This window comes from Kogia breviceps, chromosome 5 (assembly GCF_026419965.1).
Source record: "Kogia breviceps isolate mKogBre1 chromosome 5, mKogBre1 haplotype 1, whole genome shotgun sequence".
NCBI classification, from domain to species: Eukaryota; Metazoa; Chordata; class Mammalia; order Artiodactyla; family Physeteridae; genus Kogia; species Kogia breviceps.
In genome coordinates, this window is record NC_081314.1 from 593957 (window position 1) to 620674 (window position 26718).

The 26718-nt window shown below is 38.5% G+C and overlaps 1 protein-coding gene across 3 annotated transcripts in view; it reads right to left on the bottom strand.

Annotated features, from left to right (window-relative positions):
- Positions 1 to 26718, bottom strand: part of MME (membrane metalloendopeptidase) — a 102212-nt gene that overhangs the window by 24355 nt on the left and 51139 nt on the right. For all 3 annotated transcript variants that reach the window (XM_067033527.1, XM_059063636.2, XM_059063638.2), the window contains exons 9-16: positions 23015 to 23149; positions 20705 to 20806; positions 18891 to 19027; positions 18688 to 18781; positions 17410 to 17538; positions 16542 to 16640; positions 13863 to 13943; positions 12183 to 12286 (exon numbers count right to left, since the gene is read on the bottom strand). In XM_067033527.1, coding sequence (XP_066889628.1) covers positions 12183 to 12286; positions 13863 to 13943; positions 16542 to 16640; positions 17410 to 17538; positions 18688 to 18781; positions 18891 to 19027; positions 20705 to 20806; positions 23015 to 23149 — 881 coding nt within the window. The remainder of the gene's footprint in view (positions 1 to 12182; positions 12287 to 13862; positions 13944 to 16541; positions 16641 to 17409; positions 17539 to 18687; positions 18782 to 18890; positions 19028 to 20704; positions 20807 to 23014; positions 23150 to 26718) is intronic.

Consider the following 26718-nt stretch of genomic DNA (forward strand, 5'->3'; position numbering starts at 1 on the left):
ATATCCTTATATACTCATTGAAAAATGGGTACTGCTTGACTTCAGATATCTCCTTAAATGTCAGCACACATGCATACACTTAAGACAATCATATATTATTATTTAATGGCTGCATTATAGTTATTCCACTTTTAGGGCAACAATTAGAATGGCAGTTATTATCCTACTCATGGAAGGAGTTTATAGTAATTAGTGCAATGAGGTTAAATCAGAACTGTTTCCAGACCCTGCTTTGCAAGGTAAGCAATACAAAGTCAGCACCCCTACATCAACATTTTAGCTACAATTTCAGTAACTACTGTCGGATTTCAGATGTGAGTCCTATTTTGATCTCTTAAAAATAACTCAAGGAGGGCCACATATAACAACGATCTGATAAATTCTAATCAAGCATGAATTCTGTCTCCAATAACATGACTAAGACATTCATATAAAGGATTTGGGACCTAAAAAGAAAATTCAGATAGAATTTCTGTGAATTTTTCTTTAGGAAGCACATAACTTTGAAGATGGAGGGTGTGGATGGGGGAATAGTTGATCAATGTGTTTCTTCTTTGGTTTGATTTTGTTGCAAACAGAAAACATTTTCAGACAGGATGGTGTGACAGACAGCTCAGTACTCCCTAATTTCATCACAGCTGAGTCATCAATATTTTAATTTCTTGCAGGTTGTTGGTTACAAGCATATAATTTTATTTATTTTAATTAAACTTCACCTTTTCCCACATGCTTTGTGGTGACTCACAACAAAAACATATACTTGTAATCCCAGGGGTGTTAGACTAAAATCTAGAGATCAGAAATGACATAGGACAGGTAGATTTGGTTTGTGTGACCCAAAAGATTATGAAAGAAAACATTTGTATAAATAAAACTCAGGATCAGGGAAAATGATGGATTAGGACTACGTTTATATATATTCACACAGTTATTATGACTCAAGTATGGTTCAAGGTTGTCTGGCAGGAGAGGCAAGATAGGAAATGTGCTCATACTACTTCTGAGGAGAAACGCTGTTCCTTGCAGTGACTTTAGAAAGATATTTCTGATGTGTCCTCAACATTCTGATAGTGTAGGAGAGCAAAACTTGCCGCCCCAAAATGTATCTTTGGTATGAGGATTACTTTGACCTGAAAACAAATCAAGGCCCAAAAGACTCAGGAAGAGACTGTGACCTGCCCCTTAACTGCCTAAAAAATTTTTAGATAGAGGTCCTGTTCCTGGCATAGAGCCATCACCAGAGGTGAGTTCAAATATGGGCCAGGTGTGGTGGGAGAAACTTGACAGAGCCCAGAGATCAGAGTCCACTCTGTATTCCATTGTCTCAGCATGACCCAGAGAACAAGTGTTTACCAAACATTTGCTTCTGCATCTGCATGTGAATTGCCCTCCTCCCATTCGAAGTCTCCAGCCACTACCCCAACCTCCTTTTGTCTTAGCTGAAGATGGTATTTAAGGTGAGGGGATTCAGTCATCTTGGCAAGTTACTCAGTTTTCCTGGGTCTCTCCCATGTACACCTGTAATTAAACTTTGTTTGACTTTTCTCCTGTTAATCTGTCTCATGTCAATATAATTCTTAGACCAGCCAGAAGATCCTAGAAGGGTAGAGGAAAATTTCTTCCTCCCTGATAATAGCATATATGGCAGTAGATTTTATGCATAAACAGCTTATGATTATTAAAATCATTAAATTTCAATTGTTATGAAAATTAATTTAACATATTTTCAGGTCTCATTTGTTCAATTATGAACTTCTGATTTAGTGATGGTATACTGTGCCTGGACTTTAATGGGTAATAACAAATAATATGCAAATTGCTGGTTCTGGACTCAGGCACAATGCTAATAATGAAATACAAAAGATGCCAATTCAAAATGTTTTTGTTTTTTTTTTAAACTATTATATTACAGAGGAAAGGAACTAGATACAGGAAACTAATGTTTCAGATAGCAACAGATCTCAGAAGTAGGACACAGATTAATGAAGTTTATGTTACCCATCTCATGTTTATTGCTTTTGTAAAAATAAATGTCACACCTTTTGTTTTAGTGATTTTTCTGCTCTTCTGTTACATTACTTTGAGGGGGTTTAAGATTGCACTTTGATTAATGTTTGTAACTTTCCAGCAGGGAGGGTTTTACATATTAAAATGTCCACTGTGAATTACACCTTCATGAAAATAGGTAGCTATTTATGACCACAGGACACTCAAATAAAAGTAGAATTATGGTGGTTAGGTTCATAGAGCACTAGTGTGTAGTGTCTGCCTTTTCTTCCTTGAGATCTTTCACAGTGTGTCCTCAGACTACCCCTGGGTAATTACCCAGATTCAAAAGTACAGGGCACTTTGTCCCTGGGAATGATCAGAACTTGAGGTACTGTGATTGGATCATTATATCTTAAAGTGATGATAACAGCGGCAGACTCAATGTCTAATATTTGTGGTCAATCATGAAATATTTCACTATGTTACTATAAAAGCTAAATTAATAAGACAAAGAAAATATTTTTCAAAGTAAATGGTGATGTAACAAAATATGTAAGTTCTTTTGACTTGGATGCAGCCTCAAAGTTTCAGGAGAAGCTTTCATTTATGGAAAACAGACAAATCTGACCCTGAATAGCAGCATAGAAAAGAGAAATTGCACAACTAAAGAGAAAACCAAGTATCCACTAACATAATGAATACTGCAGGTTATCTGAAGATAACCTTTAAAGTACGGAGGCCAGACACGAGCATCTCCTAGAGCAGGTATTGAACCTGAGAGATGGAGTAGGTATCACCCTGTTCTTTGAATTCTCTTCCTGCCTCCGGTATGTGTGTAGGAGTATGGGTGTGTATGGTATAAAGTGAAGGGTGGGGAAGCAAGAAGTAAGCAAACTTTATTTTAAATTTCTGAGACATAATTTTGTCAGGTAATCTTATTCTTGTTTTGGGGCACTTACAGTAGGACAAAGGGACACTATAAGCAGCATGGCCCTCGAAGTTGAACTGACAGTGTAGCTGGGAAATATAAATGAAATGCCCTTGAGAGGGGGACCAGGTGTGTTTCTCTTCTATCTCTTATTACCCTGAAGAACCTAAGTGGTGAGGAGATGAAAGCACAGAGACATCATTTTTACTGCAGGGAAGAAAAGCAGAAGTCTACAGACTAATCCTATAGCCTTATGGATATAATAAACCCACTGGATTGCAAAGGCACCTGGAATAAAACTTCTTTTGCTCACTCATGTGTAACTTTAAAAATTTAAGCAACAAAATCATTAATGCCTCTTTCCCTGAAAGCATTCAACTTCTTAGCATCTTGTGGCCTCGAAGCAACTCCTTTGACATCAGCAGTACAATACAATGGTTTTCTCTGTCTTCCTCAAGTACTTCTGGAAAGGAGAATTCTCATTTTGTAATTGCAGTTGCCACTGTGATGCTTCATATTTATTAATATTCCCTCATCAAAACTTCAAGGTTTTCTATATATTTTCATTCACCTTTCAAACCACACGAATAAGATAGATGACACCTCCAATTTTCAGGTGTAGAAACTAAGGCACACCATAGCTCAGACTCTTTTTCCTATTTACAGACTTAGCAATACAACTGGGAAAAGGATATAGAAACTACGGAGAAAGAGGACCCTCTCATCTTCCAGTCAAATCCCCTACTTCTAACATGTTGATCTGCATCACACATAAAATTTCATCACAAAAATGAATGCCATTTCCTTGCCATCCTCTTTTAAAATGAAAGTGCTCATTTTTAGACTGCTTCACATTTAGGGCTGCCCCTTTCCCTAACAAGCTTTAGGACGCTGGCCTCTACGCCACCCTGAAGTCTCATCATGACCAGATCTTAACAACAATAGCTACTGTGTAATGAACACCTAAGTTACGTGGCAAGCACATGACACAATACACAACACAATGACCCACAAGGCAAAAGTAAATGTTATTATCCTCAGTTTATAAAGGAATCATTGAGGCTCCGAGGTATTATGTAGGTTGTCTAAGTTCACACAGCGAATGAGTGGCAGGAGAAGCACCTTACCTCAGGACTGTGCACTACCTCTACCCCCACCACCTCCCATCACCGCCCCGACTCCAGGGCACAGGCTCTTTCCACTGCTGCCTAAGGTACAATATTTTACCCAAAGGCAAAAGCATGGTAGGACCAAAGAGCCTATTCCACTGTTCACTGTTGTTGCATAAGAGTTGTTTACATGACTGCAGTACTCTGAGTGAGAGCCAGGACTCCTATGCCGACATGACATTGGGAGAATCCACTTCTCTTTCAACAGAAAGCAACACAAATCACTACTCTAATTTTCTTCCTAGAAGTCATCAGTTGGTTGTGTGTGGTTCTAAGTTTGGCGGCAAGACTCCATCTTTTTAGTCTTCAGTAGCTCTATATGTGTGTACATGCATGCATGTGTGCCCTCATGTGGGTCACGGGCCAGATTCAGAGAAATGCCCAATTTGGAACATATATGGGTGGGTGGATTTTTTTCTGTCAGAATTTTCTTTTGGTACTTGTTCTCCTGGTTAAGAATAACCTTGCGATCTTTCGGGAAAGAAATGAAAGCTCTTACATCCTGTATAACCCTTAGCAATGATATAACGTGATGTTATAAGTCCACTGTTGTCTAGCTCATTAGACAGTGACTCCCTGAAGGCAGGGATGTTCCATGTTTTGTTCTTTTTTAAAATTTTGGTAAGAACACTCACCATGAGGTCTATCCTCTTGACACATTTTAAGTGTACATTATTGTTGACTTTAGGTAAGAGGCTATACCATATTAATCTTGCTTAACTGAATTTTTATGCCTGCTGATGAACAACTCCTCATTTCCTCCTCTCCTCAGCTCCCGGTAATCATGATTCTCTCCTTTGATTTTATGAATTTGGCTATTTTAGATACCTCATATAAGTGGAATCATGCAGTATTTCTTTTTCTGTGTCTGGCTTATTTCACTTAAGTATAATGTTCTTAAGTTCATCCATGTTATTGCTGCATACTGCAGAATCTCCTTCTTAAAGGCTGAGTAGTATTCCATTTCATATATAGACCACATTTTCTTTCACCTTTCATCTGTCGATGGAAACAAGTTGTTGCCACATCCTAGCTAACATGAATGGTGCTGCAATGAACATGGGTGTGCTAATATCTCTCCGAGACCCTGATTTCAATTCCTTGGCTATATGCCCAGAAGTGGGATTACTGGGTCATGTGGTTCTATATTTAATTTTTTGAAGAACCTCCATACTGTTCTCCATAGCTACTGCACCCTTTTGTATTCCCACCATTTGTGCAAGGGTTCAAATTTCTCCATATCATCACCAACACTTTTTGTTGTTTTTTTTTTAAAAAAAAAACAATATGCAATCCTAACGGTAGTGATGTGATAACTCACTGGGGTTTTGATTTGCATTTCCTTGATGATTAGTGATGTTGAACATCTTTTCATATACGTGGTGGCCATTTGTATGTCTTCTTTGGAGAAACGTCTATTCAAATTCTTAGCTCATTTTTTAATTGGGTTATTAGTTTTTTTGCTCTTGAATTGTGGGAGTGACATATATTTTGGAGATTAAGCCCTTAGCAGACATGCGATTTGCAACTATTTTCTACCATTCCTTAGGCTGCCTTTTCATTTCTTCTACTATGCAGAAGCTTTTAAGCTCAATGTAGTCCCAATTGTGTATTTCATGTTTTGCTCTTAATAGTATCTCTAGGGCTTAGCACAGTGTTGGGAACCTGATAGGCACTCAATACATATTTGGGTCTTGGCATATCAGTGGGTCCTTCCAAGCCCCAAGAGTACTGACCCTTCTCATCCTTGGGACCCTGGGAGGGTGGAGGGCACGAAGCCTTGGTGTTATGCAGGCTGTCGAGAGCCATGGAAACTGCAAGTCATGTACTATCTGGACATTGCCCTCTCAAGAGGGTACACTGGTATAAAGTTCTAGACTTCTTTTGCAAAGTTCTCCCTGTTTAAACCTTTTAACTTTTACCTTCCCTCCCTACCTCTTCTTCCCCCTCTGAAAACAAAACCCTGCTTGGGTACTAATTAAAATGCAGAAATGTTTTTACTGGTAAAATGTATTTTGCTTATAACCCAAAAACATGTTGAAAAATTGCACAGTATGTTGGCTTAATGGGAATCTAAAAGATGGAACTCTAACATTTTAATCTATTACCGTATGTGTAGAACATGGGCACACCAGGGCAGATACTGCCATAGGGAATTACAGTGACTTGTCCAAGTTTAGTTGATCTGTTATTCTGTCTTTCTGGCTGAGTAGTACTTAGTGAGCCGAATAATCTGTTTTGTGTATCTTCCTCATACATCTACACCATGGAGAGTCACTTGTGTCCCAAGTCTCCAGCAGTCTGCGTGCCCACCCTGGACAGATCCTATCAACTCTCCGCCTGTGTGCCATCCCATTTACCCACATAAGTCCTCTATAACTCTTCTTTTTTAAGTTCAATGACACAGACTTAATTAGAAGATTGAGTCTAGAAACGTTAGTGAAGGGGAAATATCAGAGGAGATATTTTAGAAAGAAGAGAGGTGCTTCCCTACCTCCCAAGAATATGTTCTTTTTCTCTTGGGTCACTTGATGTGGGGAAGCCAGGGAGTAAAACATCCTGACTCTTGTCAAAACTTCACAGTAAGGGCCATAAAATTTTAGTGCTGGAGAGAACCTTAGAGATGTTATGAGGTCTAAATCAACCTGCTCATGTTGTAAATAAGGAAACTTCATGGCTTCTAAAAGGCCACAGATAGTAACTGGCAGAACTGAGACACGAAAAAGAGAGAGTAACTCACGGCAGTGGTAAAACTATGGTGGTACCAGCCACCCTGCTATTTTTGGTGGTGTTGGCCTTTCAGGAAGAACCACATAAAGCCACGGCTGTTGGGCTGCCAACCTCAGTACCACCACTCATTTCAGGGGCTTGCAAACATTCAATTAGCCCAGATTAGAAAAGACAGCAGACTTGAAGCAATGAAGGAGAAGACAGAAATGAACCAACCATTTTGTCTGGTTTTGTTTTAAGTGAATCCTCTGTTCAGCTCAATATTAATTTAAATGCTGACATGTTGTTTCCAGAGAATGTTTTACTAATAAGTTCAGGGTTAACTGTGGTTTAAAAAACAGTGCTATCTTAGCACTTTGTTGTCTTGTAATAGCACTAACCAACTCTGCTTTCTATCAGCTTTCATTGCTGCTCACCTGCCTCTTCTACTAGATTACAAGCTATGAGTCTTACTCATTACTTTATCCTCTTTATCCTTACTCATTAATTTACTGTGCTATATCCTTAGCACAGTGCTTTGCACACTGCAGCTGCTAGATAAAATGTTTATTGAGTTGGCTGCTTTTAATGTCAGCTTGTTTTTATTTTGATGTACAACAGCGGGAGAGAGGCAGCAATGAAATAAGTCTTCGTAGTTTACAAAATGCAACTCCACATGCTCAATGGTCATAATTTACAAACACTGGCACTATCTGTCCCAATTATATTACAGGAAATTCTGTCCTGAGAAACTAACAAGATAATATCAAGTCTAAAAATAAGAAAAGGAATTCATTTTATTTTGTTCTCGTACATTGTTTCTTTTCAGAGGTTTACATTTGTTCCATGGAGTCTAAGTGAATAATCATGTTACTGGAAGTAAATCATTTTAGATATATCACTAAGTAATTTTGCCAATGGATATTACAGTCTCAATTTAACATTATTACTATTTGATAACATGATGTGTTTGAAACTCTTTACAAACTGTCATTAAGTCCCCAGAGAACATGATGTTTGAGATAATTTTGGAAACACAAGCTAGGCACTCAGAAACCACATGAGCCAAGAGCCTTTAAAATTTAAATCTTTGTCCTTTGCAGTTGCCAGGGGCTCCAATGGGCAGAAGTCCTTTTAGCCAGATGATTAACTCAGGCATATCGCATGCAGACTTCCTGACCTCCTTAACTTTTTGAATTTTTAAGCAGAGAGAACAGCAGAGATCACGCTGCACATCTTCACCAACACTGATGGTGAAATGCTTGGATGTGTCAGTATTTACTTTAGTGGCCGAGTTCACTTTATAAGCATTATCACCAACTGGCAATTTTATCAATCATTCACTCCCTCATCATTGAGGAAAGGTCGACATTCTGCTCATCAGTGTCCAAGCTCTGGTGACACAAATACATGGCCTAGTCCATCGTGTCACCATGTAGTCAACAAGGCCTAGTCCAGCTAAATGTCATCAAATGTACTGGTGCTGTGACTAAAACGCGTGTGAGGTATAGCACAGGGACAAGCTGAAGAGCACGGTGTAAGGGGGTTCTGTGAGTGAGGGGATGGCGCTCCAGTTGAATCACACCACGTGCCGGTTTCCGTTAAATGGACAGGGCAGAAAGGGTGGCCCAAGGTAAGCGATACGGAGGAGGAAGAGACGGAGCAGTGACTTTACAGCAATTCCTATGGGTGGAGATTTGGGGCGATGCTGTGGGGTAGGGTGACTCTAAAGGAATTCTGGAGTGCTATTACGGGGAGGTACGCAGAGCCCTGTACACACTTCATGAGATGGGCAAAACAAAGGTAGTGAAAGGTTTTCATCAGAAAACGACACGACTCAATTTGTGTCTTTAAAAGCTCCTTAGGGAGCTTGGAGAGTTAGCTGAAGGACTGTGAGATGATTGAATGTAAGATTAGGAAAATATTATCATCACTCTGGTGAACAATGAGAAATGTCTGAATTCAGGCATGACAATGGAGACGGTTAAGACGGAGAGCCACACCCCCTCATGCCTATAAAATATTTAATTAGCAGCTGGTGGATGAAAACTTTTTTTTTTTTTTTTTTGGATGGGATTTGAAGTAGGTATCCCTGTAGATATCAGAGACGACAGAAAGGGATTGGTCTAGGATGATGAACCCCTGGTCTCTGTCTTGGTAGCAATAAGATAGAAGTTGGAAACTAGGGGCATCAAGGAAGAAAGATGGTAAGTTTTTGCTCAAAGAGGCAAATGCTGTGTTTGTAGGGTCAATGGAACAACTGCATGGAGATGTTTCATTGACAGCTAGACATTTGGATCTGGAGCGCAGAAAACAGACCTGGCTGGGCCAGAGACGTGTATTCAGTGGTCATAATGACAGGAGAAGATGCAAATAAGTATACGAGTTTGCCCGGTGAGAGCATGTGGAGTGAGAAAAGAAAAAGTCTTGAAGTTTACCATTTGGTTAATTGAATTTATTTAAATTAATTGCTGCCGTGAAAATTTAATGCATCATCATGTCTCTAGAATACCCTACAATATAACCCTACTATAATCAATAGCTTTTCTCATCTCTGTCTCATCTACTGTGGATATGGACACCTGTTTGTCCTGCAAGACCCTAGGAGTGAGGACTTGAGCATCTGAAAATGTAATTCTCTGAGTTAACTGCAGGTTAGATGAATAAAGTAGAAGCAATAGATTTCACCTGCCTGAACATACACAGTGAGGACTTGAACTTGATGCTATATAAAAAAGGGAAGAAAACATAGTGACTTTACTGCTATTAAGCAGGTACAAATTAAGTCAAAAACTTTCACTATAAGAAAACTCAATAAAATAGGAAGAACTTTTATTATGTTGTAATCTATCGGGTACAGTCCTAATGACTTAATGGAATCACTGTCAAAAGTACTTCCAATATTTTGGAAGACAAACACTAAATTTTAAAGCTAAATTGCCAAATTAAAGACATCATCTTGTAAAAAAATTTCACAAAATTGAATACGGGCAAGTATGAGTCAACAAAAAAAGGAACAAACACTAACGCAGGGGTTCTGACTTGAGAAGAGGGCGTGGGACTTAAAAGAATACCAATATCTGGGTCCCCACCTACAGGTATGTACGTCACACTCTAGGGTGGTGTAGAGCTGGGGAATCGGTACTATTTCTTTTTTTTTTTTTTTAACTTTATTTATTTTCTTTTGCGGTACGCGGACCTCTCACTAATGTGGCCTCTCCCGTTGCGGAGCACAGGCTCCGGACGCGCAGGCGCAGCGGCCACGGCTCACGGGCCCAGCCGCTCCGCGGCACGTGGGATCCTCCCGGACCGGGGCACGAACCCGCGTCCCCTGCATCGGCAGGCGGACTCTCAACCACTGCGCCACCAGGGAAGCCCTGAACTTTATTTTATTTATCTTTTATACAGCAGGTTCTTCTTAGTTATCTATTTTATACATATTAGTGTCTACATGTCAATCCTAATCTCCCAATTCATCACACCACACCCCCGCCCTGCCACCTTCCCCCCTTGCTGTCCAAACGTTTGTTCTCTACATCTGTGCCTCTGTTTCTGCCCCAGGTGACTCTAAAGTGCAGGCTGAGTTTTGAACCCTTGTACTCAGCATACAGGTAGAAGATGAGGAAGGAAGAAAAACTAGCCTGGTACGGCAGAGAAGACCTTACACGTCTTGCACTTGTGATTAACAGTCAGAAGCTCATGGAAAGGACCCCAAAAGTACTACTGAGCTATGCATGCTACTGAGCAAATATTCATTTAAATATTATATACAATTGTCACTTTTGATTATCTATAGTAAAGAGAAAAAGACTCAGAGAAAATCAACACAACGATAAAAAGGAATGAAAACTGCACACCATATTACAACATGATTATGGAGCTGGGACTACATTTACTTCTAAAGAAAACATCAAGCAATAATTCAAAAACTATTTTTAAAATTATGAAGAAATCTTCTGGTGTCAGGTGAGTGCAGGTTATATTAGCTATTTTCAGAAAGAATATTTGATGATATTTGTATGCAGATATTTTACGCAGTGCTAACAACCATTAAGTGTAACTATACGTCGTTTTAAAGAAATAAAAATATTCAGACTTATAAGGATTCTCAGATTATAAATTTTCTCACAGGATATTATTTTTGATGACTTTTTGTGTGTTTCTAGAGATAGGACTCGCAACTGATTATAACACAAACCATACATGCCCATTTTCCATCTTTCTTTCCCACCTGGGACACTAAAAATTCTGTGACATTTGCTGTCTCAATTTTAGCACCACACAATACAGCATTTGCTCCAGTGTAAACACAGAGGTCAGCAAAAGAAATCGATCTCTTTTTCAGGGTACCTTAAGGGCTCAAAATGTTGTGCAGGGATTGAAATAAACTGGCATTTCCATATTAGGAATTTTGTCCAGCCTGGACTTGGTTTACTAATAGAAGAGTCCTGTTATCAAATAGTCCTTCTGTACTTTGTACCTCTCTTGGCACATTTTCCTCCTGGTGATACGGTTTATTATAACACGTCTTTCATACCCTCTGCTGTTGTAATGTAATGTAATACAATCAAAGTTCACCTTTGAGTCTCCCAGTCCCCAATGACACCTGGACTTGGTATGGTATTGTGTCAGTTACCACAAAAATCAAATTAGTATATTTACTTTGCACTTGCTCACTCATTCATTAATTTAGTTTTAACTGAAAACCTCCTATGTGTTCAGCACGGTGCTGAATGGTCCCTTGCTCTCTAGGAGCTAAAAGCGCAAGCAGTTCTAGGGATTTAAGTGCATAAACACTAAACACTAAATATGTTAGACACACCCATTTAACTGAAAAATGAACATTAAACTAGTAGTTACTACAATGGACGAATGCCACTAGTAAGCAGAGATTAAGAGCATTTGAAAACTACGAATGAGAGTGATTCCTGACGTCTCATACTTGGTACCGCATGGTGGACAGAAGTGTTACCTGGGGCAATCTAGGAAGGGGACGGAGTTGCAGGACATCGGACCCATAGAGAACAGGTGGGGCCGAGGGCAGATGATAACGCCGAGTACAGTAATACAGCCTCAGAGAAGGCTTGAAGGAGCGACGGATTACTTAGGCTAAGGTGTTCTTGAGAGCCCTGTCCACAAACAAAGTACGGGGGACAGACAATAATATGAGAAGAAACCAAAGGTAGTCTCAGGGCACCTTAATGAAGAAAGTTTAAATTTTGATTAAATCCCTGACTCATCTTTAGTATATTCTTGGGTGCTCTCAGAAGTACTCAATAGAAAGAGAACATTACACCTTTTAACATTATTCTAAGTCAGGTTCTTTCTCGTAATCCAACAAAGGCCCTCTTCTGAATGAACATATTAGAAAACTGGAATATACATACTCATCCTTGTCCACCTTTTCTCGAAGCTTCTTTAGCTGTTTATTTTGGCTGAACTTCAAGTTTTGAATTATGTTCTCAAAGTATTCATCTTCTCTGTAGCTCAACTATATTAATTTAAAAGATTTGGGGAAAAATATTAAAACCGGTATCCTCAAAGTTTTTGCTAAATAACATTAAGAGATACTTTCTTCAATTCTATCACTTAATAAAGTTAACAGAGAACATTAAAACTTGCCAAAGAAAAGTTAAGTTCCAGCTAGCTTAGTTCAATATTACAGATCACTGCTGCGCTGGCTGAATCACTACTTCAGCCTATTCTTTTGTAATTAATCAAATGAAACGAAACGTCAAACAAGCTTTTCTATGTTGATATTAATCCTTACAGGACAGACAAGATAAAAGCATTCATATTTAGTATCTACTATGTTTTAAGAACACTGTTATAAGAACTTCATATATCACTTTTTTTTTTTTTCGTTATGCGGGCCTCTCACAGTCGCAGCCTCTCCCGTTGCGCGGAGCACAGGCTCCGGACGCGCAGGCGCAGCGGCCACGGCTCACGGGCCCAGCCGCTCCGCGGCACGTGGGATCCTCCCGGACCGGGGCACGAGCCCGTGTCCCCCGCATCGGCAGGCGGACTCCCAACCACTGCGCCACCAGGGAAGCCCCATGTATCACATTTTTTAATCCTCATAATAATCTTTTGAAGATGGGCTGTTACCACCATTTTAAAGCTGAGGAAACTGAAGCACAATTAAGTCACTTGCCCAAGTTACTGAGTGATGGAGCTGAGATTTGAACACTAGGGGTCTGACTTTGAGCTTATGCTCTTAGCCGGCTAGTGAGAGGTATAGCTGAGATTTGAACTCAAGCAATTCAGCTGTGAGACCATGTGCTCAGCCACTAGACTCCTGCCACAAGGGCCCCGGGGACTCACACGCTACAGCCAGCTCATTTTTTAAAAAGTCAAGCTTTTCTGCAAATGGAAAAAGAAAAAAGGACACTGTGCCTTGCAAACTCCCGCGTTACGCTAGTAAATCAACAGATTAGGAATTGCTGTCATCCCCACATCTAGGCAAGGGTCTCCTTGTCCCTAGGGTTTTAAGTAGTTGTGGTGGCTGCAAGGTTAACAACAGGACCTTTAGCTGAGTCTGAAATCGACACGGTAGTGACTTCAATCAACTCTGTTTTCTTTTCATTGTTACATTACCAAAGGCGAATAAAATAGTTCCCCAGTCTCAAATAGTAGATTTTTTTTCAAATAGAGAAGGCATGACCTGGTTTACCCAGTGGAGGAATAATTAGAAGGTGGAAGGAAGGCTGAAGATTTGACTTTTCAGGTGTGTCTAAAATGAGATAAGAAGCCTGAGTACTGCCTGTTCATCACTTAAATGTCTGTATCTTAATGCTCTTTAAAAAAAAACACCAGATTTTTATCACTACTCTTAAAATGGAATATGTGGAAAGCAAAATAACAAAACCAAATACAGACCAGCCCATGAAACAATACGTTAAAACGAAAACAAACACAGTTCTGGCTTCAGTGTTAAAGGCTTAATATCAATATATTAGGACCTCTGGGTGTAGGCTATGTCACATAATGTCTGGCCCCGCTCATTGCTAGAAAAGACATTGCCGCCAGCCCCAGGCATCGTCCGTGCAGTCTTTATAAAGACGTACCTCAAGGTATTCATTATTCAGTTTGTTGTCATTTGAAATAATGTCATCAGGATAGCCGATCCTTTCTTTGATTGCTAAGGCCTATGAAAATTAGAATATTGAATGTGAGCGTGGTTATGAACTGCCAAAGGCAAACATTATAATTTTCCCTTGACAGCGGTTGAATAACCTGATCCATGCTGTTTACAAGATGAGTATCTGACAATGTTTAAACAGAGATCTTTGCACTGGCTTTTTCCTGGAGCTCAAAATAAACAAAAAATAGTTCTGAAATTTAGCTTCTAATACCCTATTCTCATAGGCTGCAGCTTTCCCAAGAAAACCAGAATGAAAACTGACCAGGCAGTGCTCCACATGTATTGTACTTTTATGAACTTTTTCCCTGAAAGGCTTTTTTCTTCAATTTTACAGGAGCGGTAATATTTAGAACTTCCATTCTAGCAGCTTATAATTATCTTTCCACTTCACTGATTTGGCTGAGAAAACAGATGTGGGCTTACAGGTTTAATGCTAATATTCTTCCTAAATATTGGTTCCTGGAGTTTCTATGTTCTCCTTTGGTCTCCAGAGCTTCTGTACCTAACTTCCCGCAGTTAAACGAATGACATTAGTTAAACAAGTAGAAAACAGGGTTTTCCTTGTTATACCATCTCATATTTACCACTACCTTACTACTATGTCTATTTTTGTTATTTTAAAATTGTTTACTTATTGTAATTATTTCATCAGTACCACTCGTTTACTACTTGCTATTTCTATTTTTTATTTCTCTCACTTTTCTCAAAGATAGTTGACTTTTGATCTTATCATATCACATTGCTCTTAAATAATTTAACTAATCTAATACTTTCATGGGATATTAAGCTTGCATCTCAGAATTATTTGTTTTACCATCAAATGGATGTGGTTTTGTTACAAATCTGTTTCATAAGCCTAGGATTTCCCCAGTGGGTCAGACAGATGTGTCACTAAATCAGTTTGGCCAAGCCCATTTCCTTTCCATACCATCAGCCCATAACGAATCATCTCCCTCTCAATGGCACTTTATTTTCTAGGAGATATTTCCCCAAAAGGTGTTCTAAGGGATACAAAATCTACAGAAATAGGAGGTACTACATGAAAAGGATATATTGTCAAATATTTGGGGTAAATACTGTGACAAAAACGTTAAGCAGGCTTCTTCATTGAAAGACTACTTAGAGTCTAAAATTAAGTAATTGTAAGTGTCCAATGGGATGAATTAATTTGTCTATTTATTCATCCAATTTGTCTTCAATGGTATGCAACAAGCCAGGTACTTTGTAAGGGGCTGAGGATACAATGCTAGGCAAAAACTTCTACCCCTGGAGAGTTTACCATAAAGGTCAATGGTAGGCAATAAAATGAATATTAACTCTCAAGTGGGATGTATGGTGCCATAAGATCACACCCTACAGGTATGTAACCTCGTCGAGGGTGGGATCAGGGAAGCCTTCCAGCAGGAAACGTTTCCTAAACTCTTTTTGACCACGGGACTCTTCCATAGAGCAACTTGGCAGGTCCAGAGTTTCATGACACTACCTTGGGAGATGATTACCTAGAACAATTTGATTAGCTCCATCAAATAGTACCATGTTGTGATAGCTAGAACATGAAAGGAGCAAATCCAGCCTGAACTTCTGAGGACCTACAGAATGGTGGAAAGATAGCTAGACTGGGGTGCCAAATTCTAGACCTGACCCACTCAGGGGTCTGTGACAGCTGATAAAGATGACCCTTCCATGTGATCTAATCCTGAAAGAGAACTAGACCACAGCTTGATTCTCTTAGTATAATAGATTTATGGACTCTTTCTGTGTTAGTTCAAAGAATGGTCTGTTCTTCCTGTTACCCTAACTACAGAGGAATAATCAGGCTGCATGTGGATACTGCTCATAAACACATACAGTTTTCACTGGACATGTTCCTTTTAGGTTTATATAGTTATCAACACAACGGCATAATAAGTTTAAACCTGAGATTTCCTTAGACATCTCACTTTTATTCTAATGCAAGATACTAAGAGTCCCCATAAAAGGTGCACCATGGGGGTAAATAAGAATAGTTATAAAAAGCTCCTTCAACATCCCTCTAACTGTAGGTCACCTTATAGTACTCAAATAATGCACAACCTTACATTTGCTTGAATAGAAATTTAGTATTTTTCTCCCTAGGTCATTTTAAAAAAAACGAAATAGTGCATGCTTAAAAAAAAAATTTAGCTAGAAATTTACACTAACGATTAGGGTATATTTTTAGATATTGGTAGAGGTCTTTTAAATATTTTTCATAAGAGGAAAAATATGAACCACTGATAATATCTTTTAATGCTTTCTTGTTCACACAAGATTTTCCTGTTTTGTGAAGACTTCCTTTAAAAAAAAAAAAAAAAAAAAAAAAAAAAAAGGAAAACTGGAAATCTTTCAAAGTTTTGAGCCAAACATGGAGAGTAGGAGCTAGTTACAAAGAGATAATAAAAGATGAAAATCATAGAAAAAAAGAATCTTCATCCATGAGAAGTGTTCCTGGAAACATTACATCTTGAAGGAGCTTGCTTTTATTTTACGCAATCTTTGAATACTATGTTTTCCCCAAATTTCTTACAAGCTAATCTTTTCTTATAGATTTTTCTTTGATAATTCGCCCTGCCTCGCTCTTTACCTTTTCTTCAGCTTTCTTTTTCGTTTCAGCATCCATCCAAGTAAGGTCATCTAAAGTCTGAATAAAAACTTCCCGGATCTGTGCAATTAAATCCTCAACCTTAAACCAAAAGAACAGTAGGCAAATTTAGGCCATGAATTAATTTTTTCTAACACAAATTTTTAAAAAAATAGAGCTATAAGCTATCTTTATGTGATCCAAAGATATGTTAATAAATGTAAATGTATAAACCAACTGGTGATCTAAACAAATGGATATACGTGGGTAATTATATTTTGAAAGCAACACTGCTACTGTCAACACTAATGATTGAATAGGTCTTAATGCATACATTAATAAAAATCATCTTCAGAATGTATGGTTTCCATCATCACGAAAGACCAACTAACATAAAATACCGTCATTACTATTAGTAGTTTAGTTAAGCATGAGGTAGCATTTCAATAGATTCTTTCACCATGTCTTTAAGTTCCCTTGTCTTCATTTCAGTGACAATAAAACATAAAGTGCATGTCTTACACTTCAAATAAACCCTGGTTTACCTTCTGGTTTTTAAGAAAATACTAATGCTTAGTCAAAGTTGATAACAGAAGAGATTACAAATGACTACACCATTAGAACATGTGACTGGGTATTGTGAATACACCGCTTCTGGAAAATGGACATTTGGTTTTGGGTTAAACAATATTAGGATCAGAAACATAACCAGACCCGTGGGAGAGGGAGAATAAAATTTATTGTGAAATAATGGCAAATTGTGATTCAGAAGTTCTCTGCCAATTAATCAAATTTTAACCAAATGATGGACTATTGTAATTGCCAATCAGTGCAAACACGTGCTGACAGAGTGTTGTGCAGAAAACATTACCACATGTTTACTGTCTCCAGGAAATGCCGCTTCCACATAGAGCCTTCCCACAGCATTTTCCATATTCCCATTGACATAGTTTGCACAACGTCTCCAAGTCGCTGTTTCGGATGTTGTGCCATAAAGAGCCTGTGGGAGAGAAAAAGGAAAGTGGCATTTGACCAGGAGTAGATGGCCGAAGCATGGTAAGAGCACAAATTTCACAGGACTCTGTTCTTTATGTCTCCTAAATTCTTGCAATATTCATTGCTTCTCCTCACATGTCAGGATGTCCTTGCACAGGATAAAAGGTAATCCAATTGAATTATTACTTACTATGATCTGGAAATAAGGTATATTTTCAGTAGCACGTCCTAGAAAAACTGTTGGCTATTGCAAGTTAATATCTTTCTAGACAGCGTTAGAAAAAACAACCCTTTCCACCACACAAACAAAATAACACTGTTGCCACTGTATAAACATAAATGTGAAATAATATTCAATAAATGTAACAGGCGAGAGATCTGGTATACAAGAAAACACATTCCTGTTTTCTAAAGTTTTTGCTGAAGTTCCAGTACTTAGAAGAACTGCATGTGTACAAATTTAAGAACCAATAAAGGGATCAACTTACAGAAGGGAAATTTAGCAAAACACCATTTTTACATTCTCTAATTTTAAGAATATGTCTACATTTTCTTGTAAAGGGTAAAAACTAAAAATTTCAATCAATCAGGGAGTTATTTCCTTTCCATGACACCAACCAATATATTTGTGAGAATTTCTCCTTCCTCAATCCCTCCTGCCCTCTCCCTTCACAATAGGATGAAAATGATGATGCTTCTTTAAATAATGTAGGTACGGTCTAATAAGAGGTCTTAAGGCTATCTCCAGGTAGGTATATTCTCAGGCGATTGTCCACATCAATGTACTCCAACTGTCTGAATGAAATGTCTAGTATGTTATAAGCACCAGAAAGATCAAATTAATTGAGATAGATACCCCTGAAATTACTTTGAACACAACAAAAAACCAAGCTAGTATACTTCCATGAATAACCAATACATGCCCTTCCCGGGCAATTCAATCACGGGGCCAGAGCAGACAATCATAGGACCACAGAGCACCCGAAAACTGCCTTTCCTAGGCGACATGGCTTAAATACAGGCAACATACCCAGCATTTGGCATTTTGTCTCTTGTCAAAGTTTACCACTTCTAGTAATGTACATGGCAAGCCTTCATAACCATGGATCGCTTTATGCTTTAAGTCTTAAGAAAAGAGAGATTTTTTCTTCACCTTGCGGAAAGCATTTCTGGACTCCTTGTAGGTTCGGCTGAGGCTGCTTACAAGATCCATTATGAACCGCCAGGACATTAAATTTTGAAGATCTCTGCATAAAAAAACCCACCACCCAGCAACAGAAAAGATGAGGCTGCAAAGCTTCTAAAGAGTGATATTAAATGTAAACTTTGGGGACATGGGCACTCTGACATACCTACCTGGAAGAATATTTGGTAAGAATGAGCTTAAGTTTGGTTAAATATTCTGGAGCATAAACAACCACATCTTCCTCATTTGGAATATTAATATTCACAGTTGACATGATTTCATTTGTGAAATTTGACCAGCTGAATGGCTGGAAAAAAAGCAGGCACAAAACATTCAGTAATTATGGATCTCTCTTCTTGGTTCCAAGACTCAGTTATGGTTACAGGGTCAGACATGGTTACAGTGTCAGTTACATCACTATATAATTATCACAGTGGTCAGTCTGATATCTGTTTGGGATTTTTCTCTAATTGCTTCAATCAATTTTAAAATAAAAATTAGTTCTGCAGCATAATTATTTAAATAAAAGAATTAAACCAACCATTTAAGAGCAAAAGCAAAGCTTCTAAGTGTAGTGAACATATGCTAGAAATTAGGCTCAGTGTCAAATTCTTGGTCTAACCAAAATGAAAGAAAAAGAAAAAGAAATTCAGCTGTAAACATAAAGTTTCCTAGGTTTATGCAAAAATTTAAATGGGTATAAAATGTTTATCTCTTAAAGGCGGATATTAATAAACAATCCATTTGAACACAGTAATACATCTCAGTGGAGCTTGTGTTGTCAATGAAAGCACACTGTCGTCCTAGCAGAGGTACAGTAAATGTATAGATACAACACAGATGGGCCAATGAAGATGAACAAAATGTACTATAAGCTATCAATATCAGGTCTACAGGCATGCGGTTCTCACACTTCAGAAGCTGGATTTCGAGTTGCCAGAAGATGGAGTCTTATCTATTACTCTTTAAATGGGAATTGTGGCTATTCAACCACCAATGGATATAAGAAAAAAACAGCAGAAGTGGAGATTATGCAGATCTTGTTGAAATGCCACATTTCAATGTTTGAGAATGTTTAAGATTACCAATATCTTAGGCTCTATAATTTTATATATATATGCCTAGAAGTATATAAATACACTGATCACTTACTAAGTATGAGACGCTATGTTCTTTTCTTGATTTCCTTTGGCAGTGTGGCCCATTATTTCAAAACATATTTATTAAACACTTATTATATTAAAAAGCTCTATGTAAGAAATTCCTAACTCAGTAGGTTATGCCTTTAAAAAGTCCTTGTTTTCAGCAATTAGTGCTAAAGAGAATTCCATCACTGAATGTGGTGGTTTGTAGATTTTTCCATCAATGTTGCTTCATTACCTGATTGTGGGCATCAACTAATACACAGAATACATTCATAGCCTTAAAAGAGATTATTAAATACTAACTAAGGAATTACAACTAAACAAAAAGATGTCAATTGATGTTCATAAATGGAACCTATAGATTTTTCTGTTTCTTGTGTTCTACTTATCCATTATTGCTCTGAACACCTCCATAGATGGCCTTGATGAGAACATGGCAAGTTCTATGAATAAATTATCCTTTTTCAGAGTTAAAAAGAAATCTGGCACTTATATTATTTGACTGTCCAAGTGCAATGGCTATATAATGGTCTTTCAGGATTTTTTGCTTTTAATGTTTCCAAACCCTTTCCTATGATAATTTCTAATATTATTACATAGCTGCCTTGAAAGGACTTTTACCTTTGAAATTCACTCTAATTAAATATAAATATAATTATGTCAAATAGTTTTTTTTCAAGTCTTTTCATGAAGTCAAATGGTTGATGTTGTCTAAATTCATTCTGATGTTCACTTTATTTCAATAAATAAAAAAAAATCATCAAATTTTAACAAGCTGCATTTTAATATTATAATTTTAGAAACGGCACAATAAGAGAATACATAAAACTGCTACTTACCTTCCCACTGATCTCTAGTGAAAAGTTATTTTGGATCTGGGCTAATGTCATTTTGTTATAAAGAAGCATTGGATCATTTCGATCTTCAGATTTAGTTGTAGCCTATGGATTTAATTTCTTATCATTATTTTAGATCAAGAACTCTTTAGAAAAATATAACTATATACAAGGGAGAAAGAAATATGGCATAGGTACAACATAACTATATTTAAGTTCTATTCTGTATTTGTGTTATAATTTATTTTGTCCTATCAAGAAGAAGAGAGAAATATAAGAGACTTTAAGTATGTTCAGTAACACTTATCAAGATTTGGCTGCAGTGTCAAGTATAAAATTTTTCAAAAATCTTTATACATTTTCATAACTGCCAAACCACATCAGCAATATTTACAGGCCTCTTTCCTTCTATGGCTAAATGGGCAGCTCAGTTGTGTCTGTGGCTATTTCATATGATAATGACTTTCTTGAATATAGTCATTTCCAGTTTATCTCTCGAGTGCTCTTTCTCTCACCTACCACCATTCAGTGTCCCAGTTAAAATTCAGACAGGAAAAAGAGTAGAAAGCACAAGGATTTCTACAAGAATTTAAAGCAAGTAAGACCGAGAAAATTCCTAGTACATAACACAGGTAGGTGGCAAATTATCTGAAGAGAGTTCTAGCATCTACTTTTGTGACTGTCCGCTCATCTGGCCTAACGAGTTCAGTGTTATCAACAGCATCCAGTATTATTTTTTTCATTGAATCAAAAAAGAAAACTTCAATAACAACTGCCCAACCAGTGGTTGAAAGGAGTAAAAGCAGTTTTAAGTGAAAAGAAACAAAATGTAAAAATGGGAATTCTCAAGTGGCAACGGCTCCAATTTCCCCTTTAGGCCACTTACTTATTCACTTAAAAATCATGTTTGTAACATCTGCACGCAATACTGTGCTGAACACTGTCAGAGACACATAGGGGATCCAGGGAGGACTGAGACGCTACTACAATCTCAGTGTGTCAGAGGGGAGAGAAAATGTAGACACAAAGAATTCGGAGGTAAGATACAACTACCGCAGAAGCGGAGGCTGATCAAAGGAGAACACGGTCTTGGAAGGTGCCAGAGGTAAAAACCCAGCGTAATAAACTGCGCTCCTCTGAAAATTCTGTTTCCAACACAGAACCACATGTAACCCATCACACTGCCATTCTCCCAGCTGCAGCTCTAAGCGAAGTCTGGTTCTGATTCTAGACTTTGGGTTTCATGTAGCCCCAGGAAAGCCAAAATTGCCCTCAAAGATCTTCAGTCTTCAAGATTCTGATGATAAAGTGACAAGCAGACAGGGATTTAAGAGTGCAGGCTGGGCTTCCCTGGTGGCGCAGTGGTTGAGAATCCGCCTGCCGATGCAGGGGACACGGGTTCGTGCCCCGGTCCGGGAAGATCCCACGTGCCGCGGAGCGGCTGGGCCCGTGAGCCGTGGCCGCTGCGCCTGCGCGTCCGGAGCCTGTGCTCCGCAATGGGAGAGGCCACAACAGTGAGAGGCCCGCGTACCACAAAAAAAAAAAAAAAAAAAAAGAGTGCAGGCTGCTGTTCGCCGTGCCAGAGAGTTCCGTGGGTCCTAGACTGAAACTGACCGTGAGGTCAATCACCAACCCGGATGCCGCTTACAGAGTTCGCTCGCTTGAGACCGCAGACCCCGTCAGAGGAACTTCAGACAAGAACGTACCAACTCAGACTCTAAGGACTGGCCTGGAGCTACAGGAGACTCGGGAACACATGCCTTGGGCTTTGCTGACAAACTCCTCCTCTTGGATCTCCCCTGAGCTAATAAGCAGCCTGACGGTCTGAACTCAGTGATACCGTACTGTAGTGTGGCCATGTTCAGAGGCTAATACTTCTTAGCAAAGGGACAGAAACCGTTTCTGTGGTCACCTTAAATTTTAAAATAAAAGAAAGTAAAACTGTACATATCAAAACTAAAACAGCTTTGCCGAATAGCTAGCAATCAAGTGTGTCCTGAATCTCAAGGGCATCTCAACAACAGTTTGACTGTAAATAGTTAGGATGTTGATGTAATCCACTTATAATAGGTCATTAAGTACATCTAGTTTAATATTTGTCAAATTAAGTATGTCTCCTGGATGTCTGGAACCTGGTTCACTGTAAAATTCCAGTTTTAAAGGTCCTCTCGAAGTCAATGATCCATTACCGAGCTATGCATTTTTATCACTTGGTTAAGGAGATGTACTTTTTACCCTTAAAATACGATAGAGAAGAGAAAGAAATAAAAAGTGGTTGACATTGTTCAGTGTATCAGAGAAAATGTGTTTTACATTGGCAATTTCTTTTTCCAATTCCATAACTTTATTCATTTCCAAAGAAAGCTGTTTTTCATCGACAGGCAGTGCCTTTTCCTGACGAATCAATTTGGCCACAGAAATCATAAACTCCACATATGCTGTACAAGCCTGCAAGAAATAAATGACAGTACATTGCTGAAGAACCTTCTAAATATTCAGCACGGCGCTTTAACTTAAAACTTATTTTCAATTCAGTATTAATTTTTGGTCACAGATAAAGCACAACAAAATAGAAATCCATTCCTGAAACCTAAAGGAAGTGACCTGTACGGATTCTCAGAAAGTCAGTGTGTCTTTGAATTATAGCAGAACAATAAAGGATCGCTCTGAAAGTACTAAGTAACATAACCATTTGGCTATGGAGATTTTATAACTTTCAACTTTTAATCAAACAAGTTGCTTTAATAAGAATGCAGATGCAAAACATTTGGTAAGCAATAACCTAGTATTTTTTTCTTAAATAATAATGAATTCTTTTGCCAAATTTCCTTTTAACAGGTTTTCTCTGCACACACATATATATATTTTTCAACTATCCATGAAGAGATGGCCACAAACATTTTACATTATCAGGACATCTTTTATTTGTCTTCTCTGGCCAAGCAGTATTTTTTTTTTTTTTTTTTTAATGAGAATGTGTTCTCATGAGCTCCTCCAACACAAATCTGTGGGTTTTAGTTAATTCCAAAGCTGGCTGTCATTACTATGAAATTTCTAAGATACCACAGATTTGAATATCAGCTTTCTTCTGAGAACTCAAATTCTTTCCATTTTATCTTCACACACATTTTAACTTTATGAAGATAAGCTATAAGCTAGTTTTATTATTGACCTTTTATAGAATATATAAATACCTTATTCAAGTTCAGAGTGGCACTGAACCAAGGAAATTTAATACCACTTTCATAACATCGCTATTTAGCTATTATTTTCTATCAGCAGTTAAAATAAATTAGGATCCCACCACATTCAAATTTATTCAAAATTCAAGTCCCAGCACCAGTTTGGCGACACGCAGACGACCACAATTAGGAAAGCCATACCACACAAGTTTGGGATCGAGGGGTAGTTCTATGCTTCAAAGACTTGTCCACACAGGGTAAATATGAAGGAAAGCTGTAGAGTGCTCAAAAATTTCACACTTTCAAGGGGCTTTTACAACCCTACTAATTGATTAGCAGTGAAAGGGGCACCCTTCTAGTCACTGTGAGTGCAAAGACACATCTAAATTCACAGTGACTCATTAAGAGGACCAAATATAAAACTATTAGGGAAATAAAAATATTTTATCAAGCAAGAACCTAAGCAAAATGTACAAAGTCATTATTCATTTGAAATTCAAGAGGACACCTTTAGATACTGGCATCCCATGAGCTTTACTAAATGCTAAGTAAACAATTTCCCAGGGAGAGGGCTCTCTCTTTCAAGGATACCCAGCGATTGTGAGGCTGTCTCGCTGGCATCTCTATCCCTGGATCTGCTACTCAATAGAACAAATTATTTTTCAACCATGTGTCTGTATTAAAAACCAAATCACTAAGGTAACAGGGGAAAAGGATGTTTTTATGTATATTCTTGCCAACTCCAGTCTTTTCCTATTAAAAAGTAATCAGAATTCTTGTTTCACTTTGAAGAAAACAAATATGTCTGAGTTCATACTTCATGGGACCAAGTATTCCAAAGTACAAGCATGCAGTGTTTTGAATTAACTGCATTTCAAATAATAGAAATTCATCTGCATTCAGCAGGGAATTACTACTAACTACGAAGGAAATGGTAATTTAAATTTTCCAGTATCGATCTACTGAGATATTTTTTTTACTCTATGGGATGCTTTTTCATTAATGAGGTGAGAAAACAATAATAAGAGTGTTCTCCTCCATTTCGTTGACTCTGCAAACTGGTTTTACTCCAGTATCTTTATCCTTACAGATCTATTTAAAGACTATAGAATTTGGCAAGCAGTAGAACTTTGGAAAATGCTTCTAGTCTTCTGAGCTGGTAAAGTTTCCCAGAAAACTGGAAGCCTATTATACCATGAACTTTTGAGATGCTTGAATATTTAATACACTTACATGGAATACACTACTTCCTTTAATGAGCTCCACTACCTGGCAACCTATTACAATGTGACTGATTAAAACATGTCTTAGTATCTTGATTATCTTTCCTGGCTTCCAAATTTATCTAGGAGCTGTCAGAACCCAGGCTTACTGCTGCTGTTAAATCCTTTCTACAAGATATGATTCTACCTTAAGGTATTGATTTTCTTCCTCGAGATACTTCTAGATTTGTAAAATGCCAAATAATAGCAGGTGTTATCATTTGGGGAGAAAGTAACCAACACATATTTTAACATTTAAAAAGTACATTGGCCAGGATATTTTTAAAATCAGATGTCAATTTTTCTTTCCTGTCACTAAGCGAGCAACTAGTTATTATGACGAGGGTCAGAGGCAGCTACCTTTTTCGACGGTCGTAAGGTAGCCTAGTTGAAGCTCTGATAAGTGAATCCTTTATGTGACCAAACAAAAACAAAAACAAATGAAAAACACCCCAAAACCTAAATGTCTATGTAGTCCTTCCTTTAAAAATAAAACACTGTGGGCTTCCCTGGTGGTGCAGTGGTTGAGAATCCGCCTGCCGATGCAGGGGACGCGGGTTCGTGCCCCGGTCCGGGAAGATCCCACGTGCCGCGGAGCGGCTGGGCCCGTGAGCCGTGGCCGCTGAGCCTGCGCGTCCGGAGCCTGTGCTCCGCAACGGGAGAGGCCACAGCAGTGAGGGGCCCGCGTACCGCAAAAAAATAAAAAATAAAAAATAAATAAAACACTGTAAGTCCTAAAGCTTATAATAGCAGGTTCAAAGATGCGAATTGGTTTTAGATGGTTGGGTAAAATCCCTAATTGCAGTTTTGTGAGCTTCTAAATTACACGCTATTGGTGAGATGATATTTACCAATACCCAACACGGTGAATTGTTACTCAAATTAGGACTATCTTCATATCGCAGGACCAGGCAGTAATATTTATGTACTGGCTCTGTTCAGAAATTGGACTTCTCCTGCTTAGAAACAAGCTGATATTTGTTAGAGTTGCCAAAGAGCAAGAGAGAGAGGCCATTCCACTGCTGTCCTTCACACTTGGTATCTTTGTTAATAAGTCACAGCAAGTCCCAGGGAGGAACAGGTAGCTCTCTGGAGCTCTCTGTTGGCTGATATTCGTGTACCTTGGTGTGCCAGCGACTATGGACCAGGGGGTTTCACTTTGAAAGATTGCGCCCCGGGACACCTAGCTCTTACCGATTTTCTGCCCTTCTCTTTCCAAGACATAATGTGGAGCATGAAGTGACTGAAAAGTCACAGAGCTGTCTTATTCCTCGCCACTGATGCTGGTGGTGTTATCTAACAGTGTTACACAGAAAAGTTTCCTGAGGGGACACACAGGGGCCCCCGGCAGGAGAGAGATGTTTCCTCTCAGAAGGCTTGGAATTTTTTCCCACTTGAAGCAGCATGTCAGGGATGGTGCAGTTGCCAGAACACAGAGGCTTACTCCCCAAAGACGGGCGCAGACACAGAGAATCACGCGGCCATTCCTGGGGACAGGGGGTGAGAAACAGCGCCCGACCCTAGCAGGGCTCTGGAACAGGAGAAACACAGGATACTAGAGCATCCACTATGG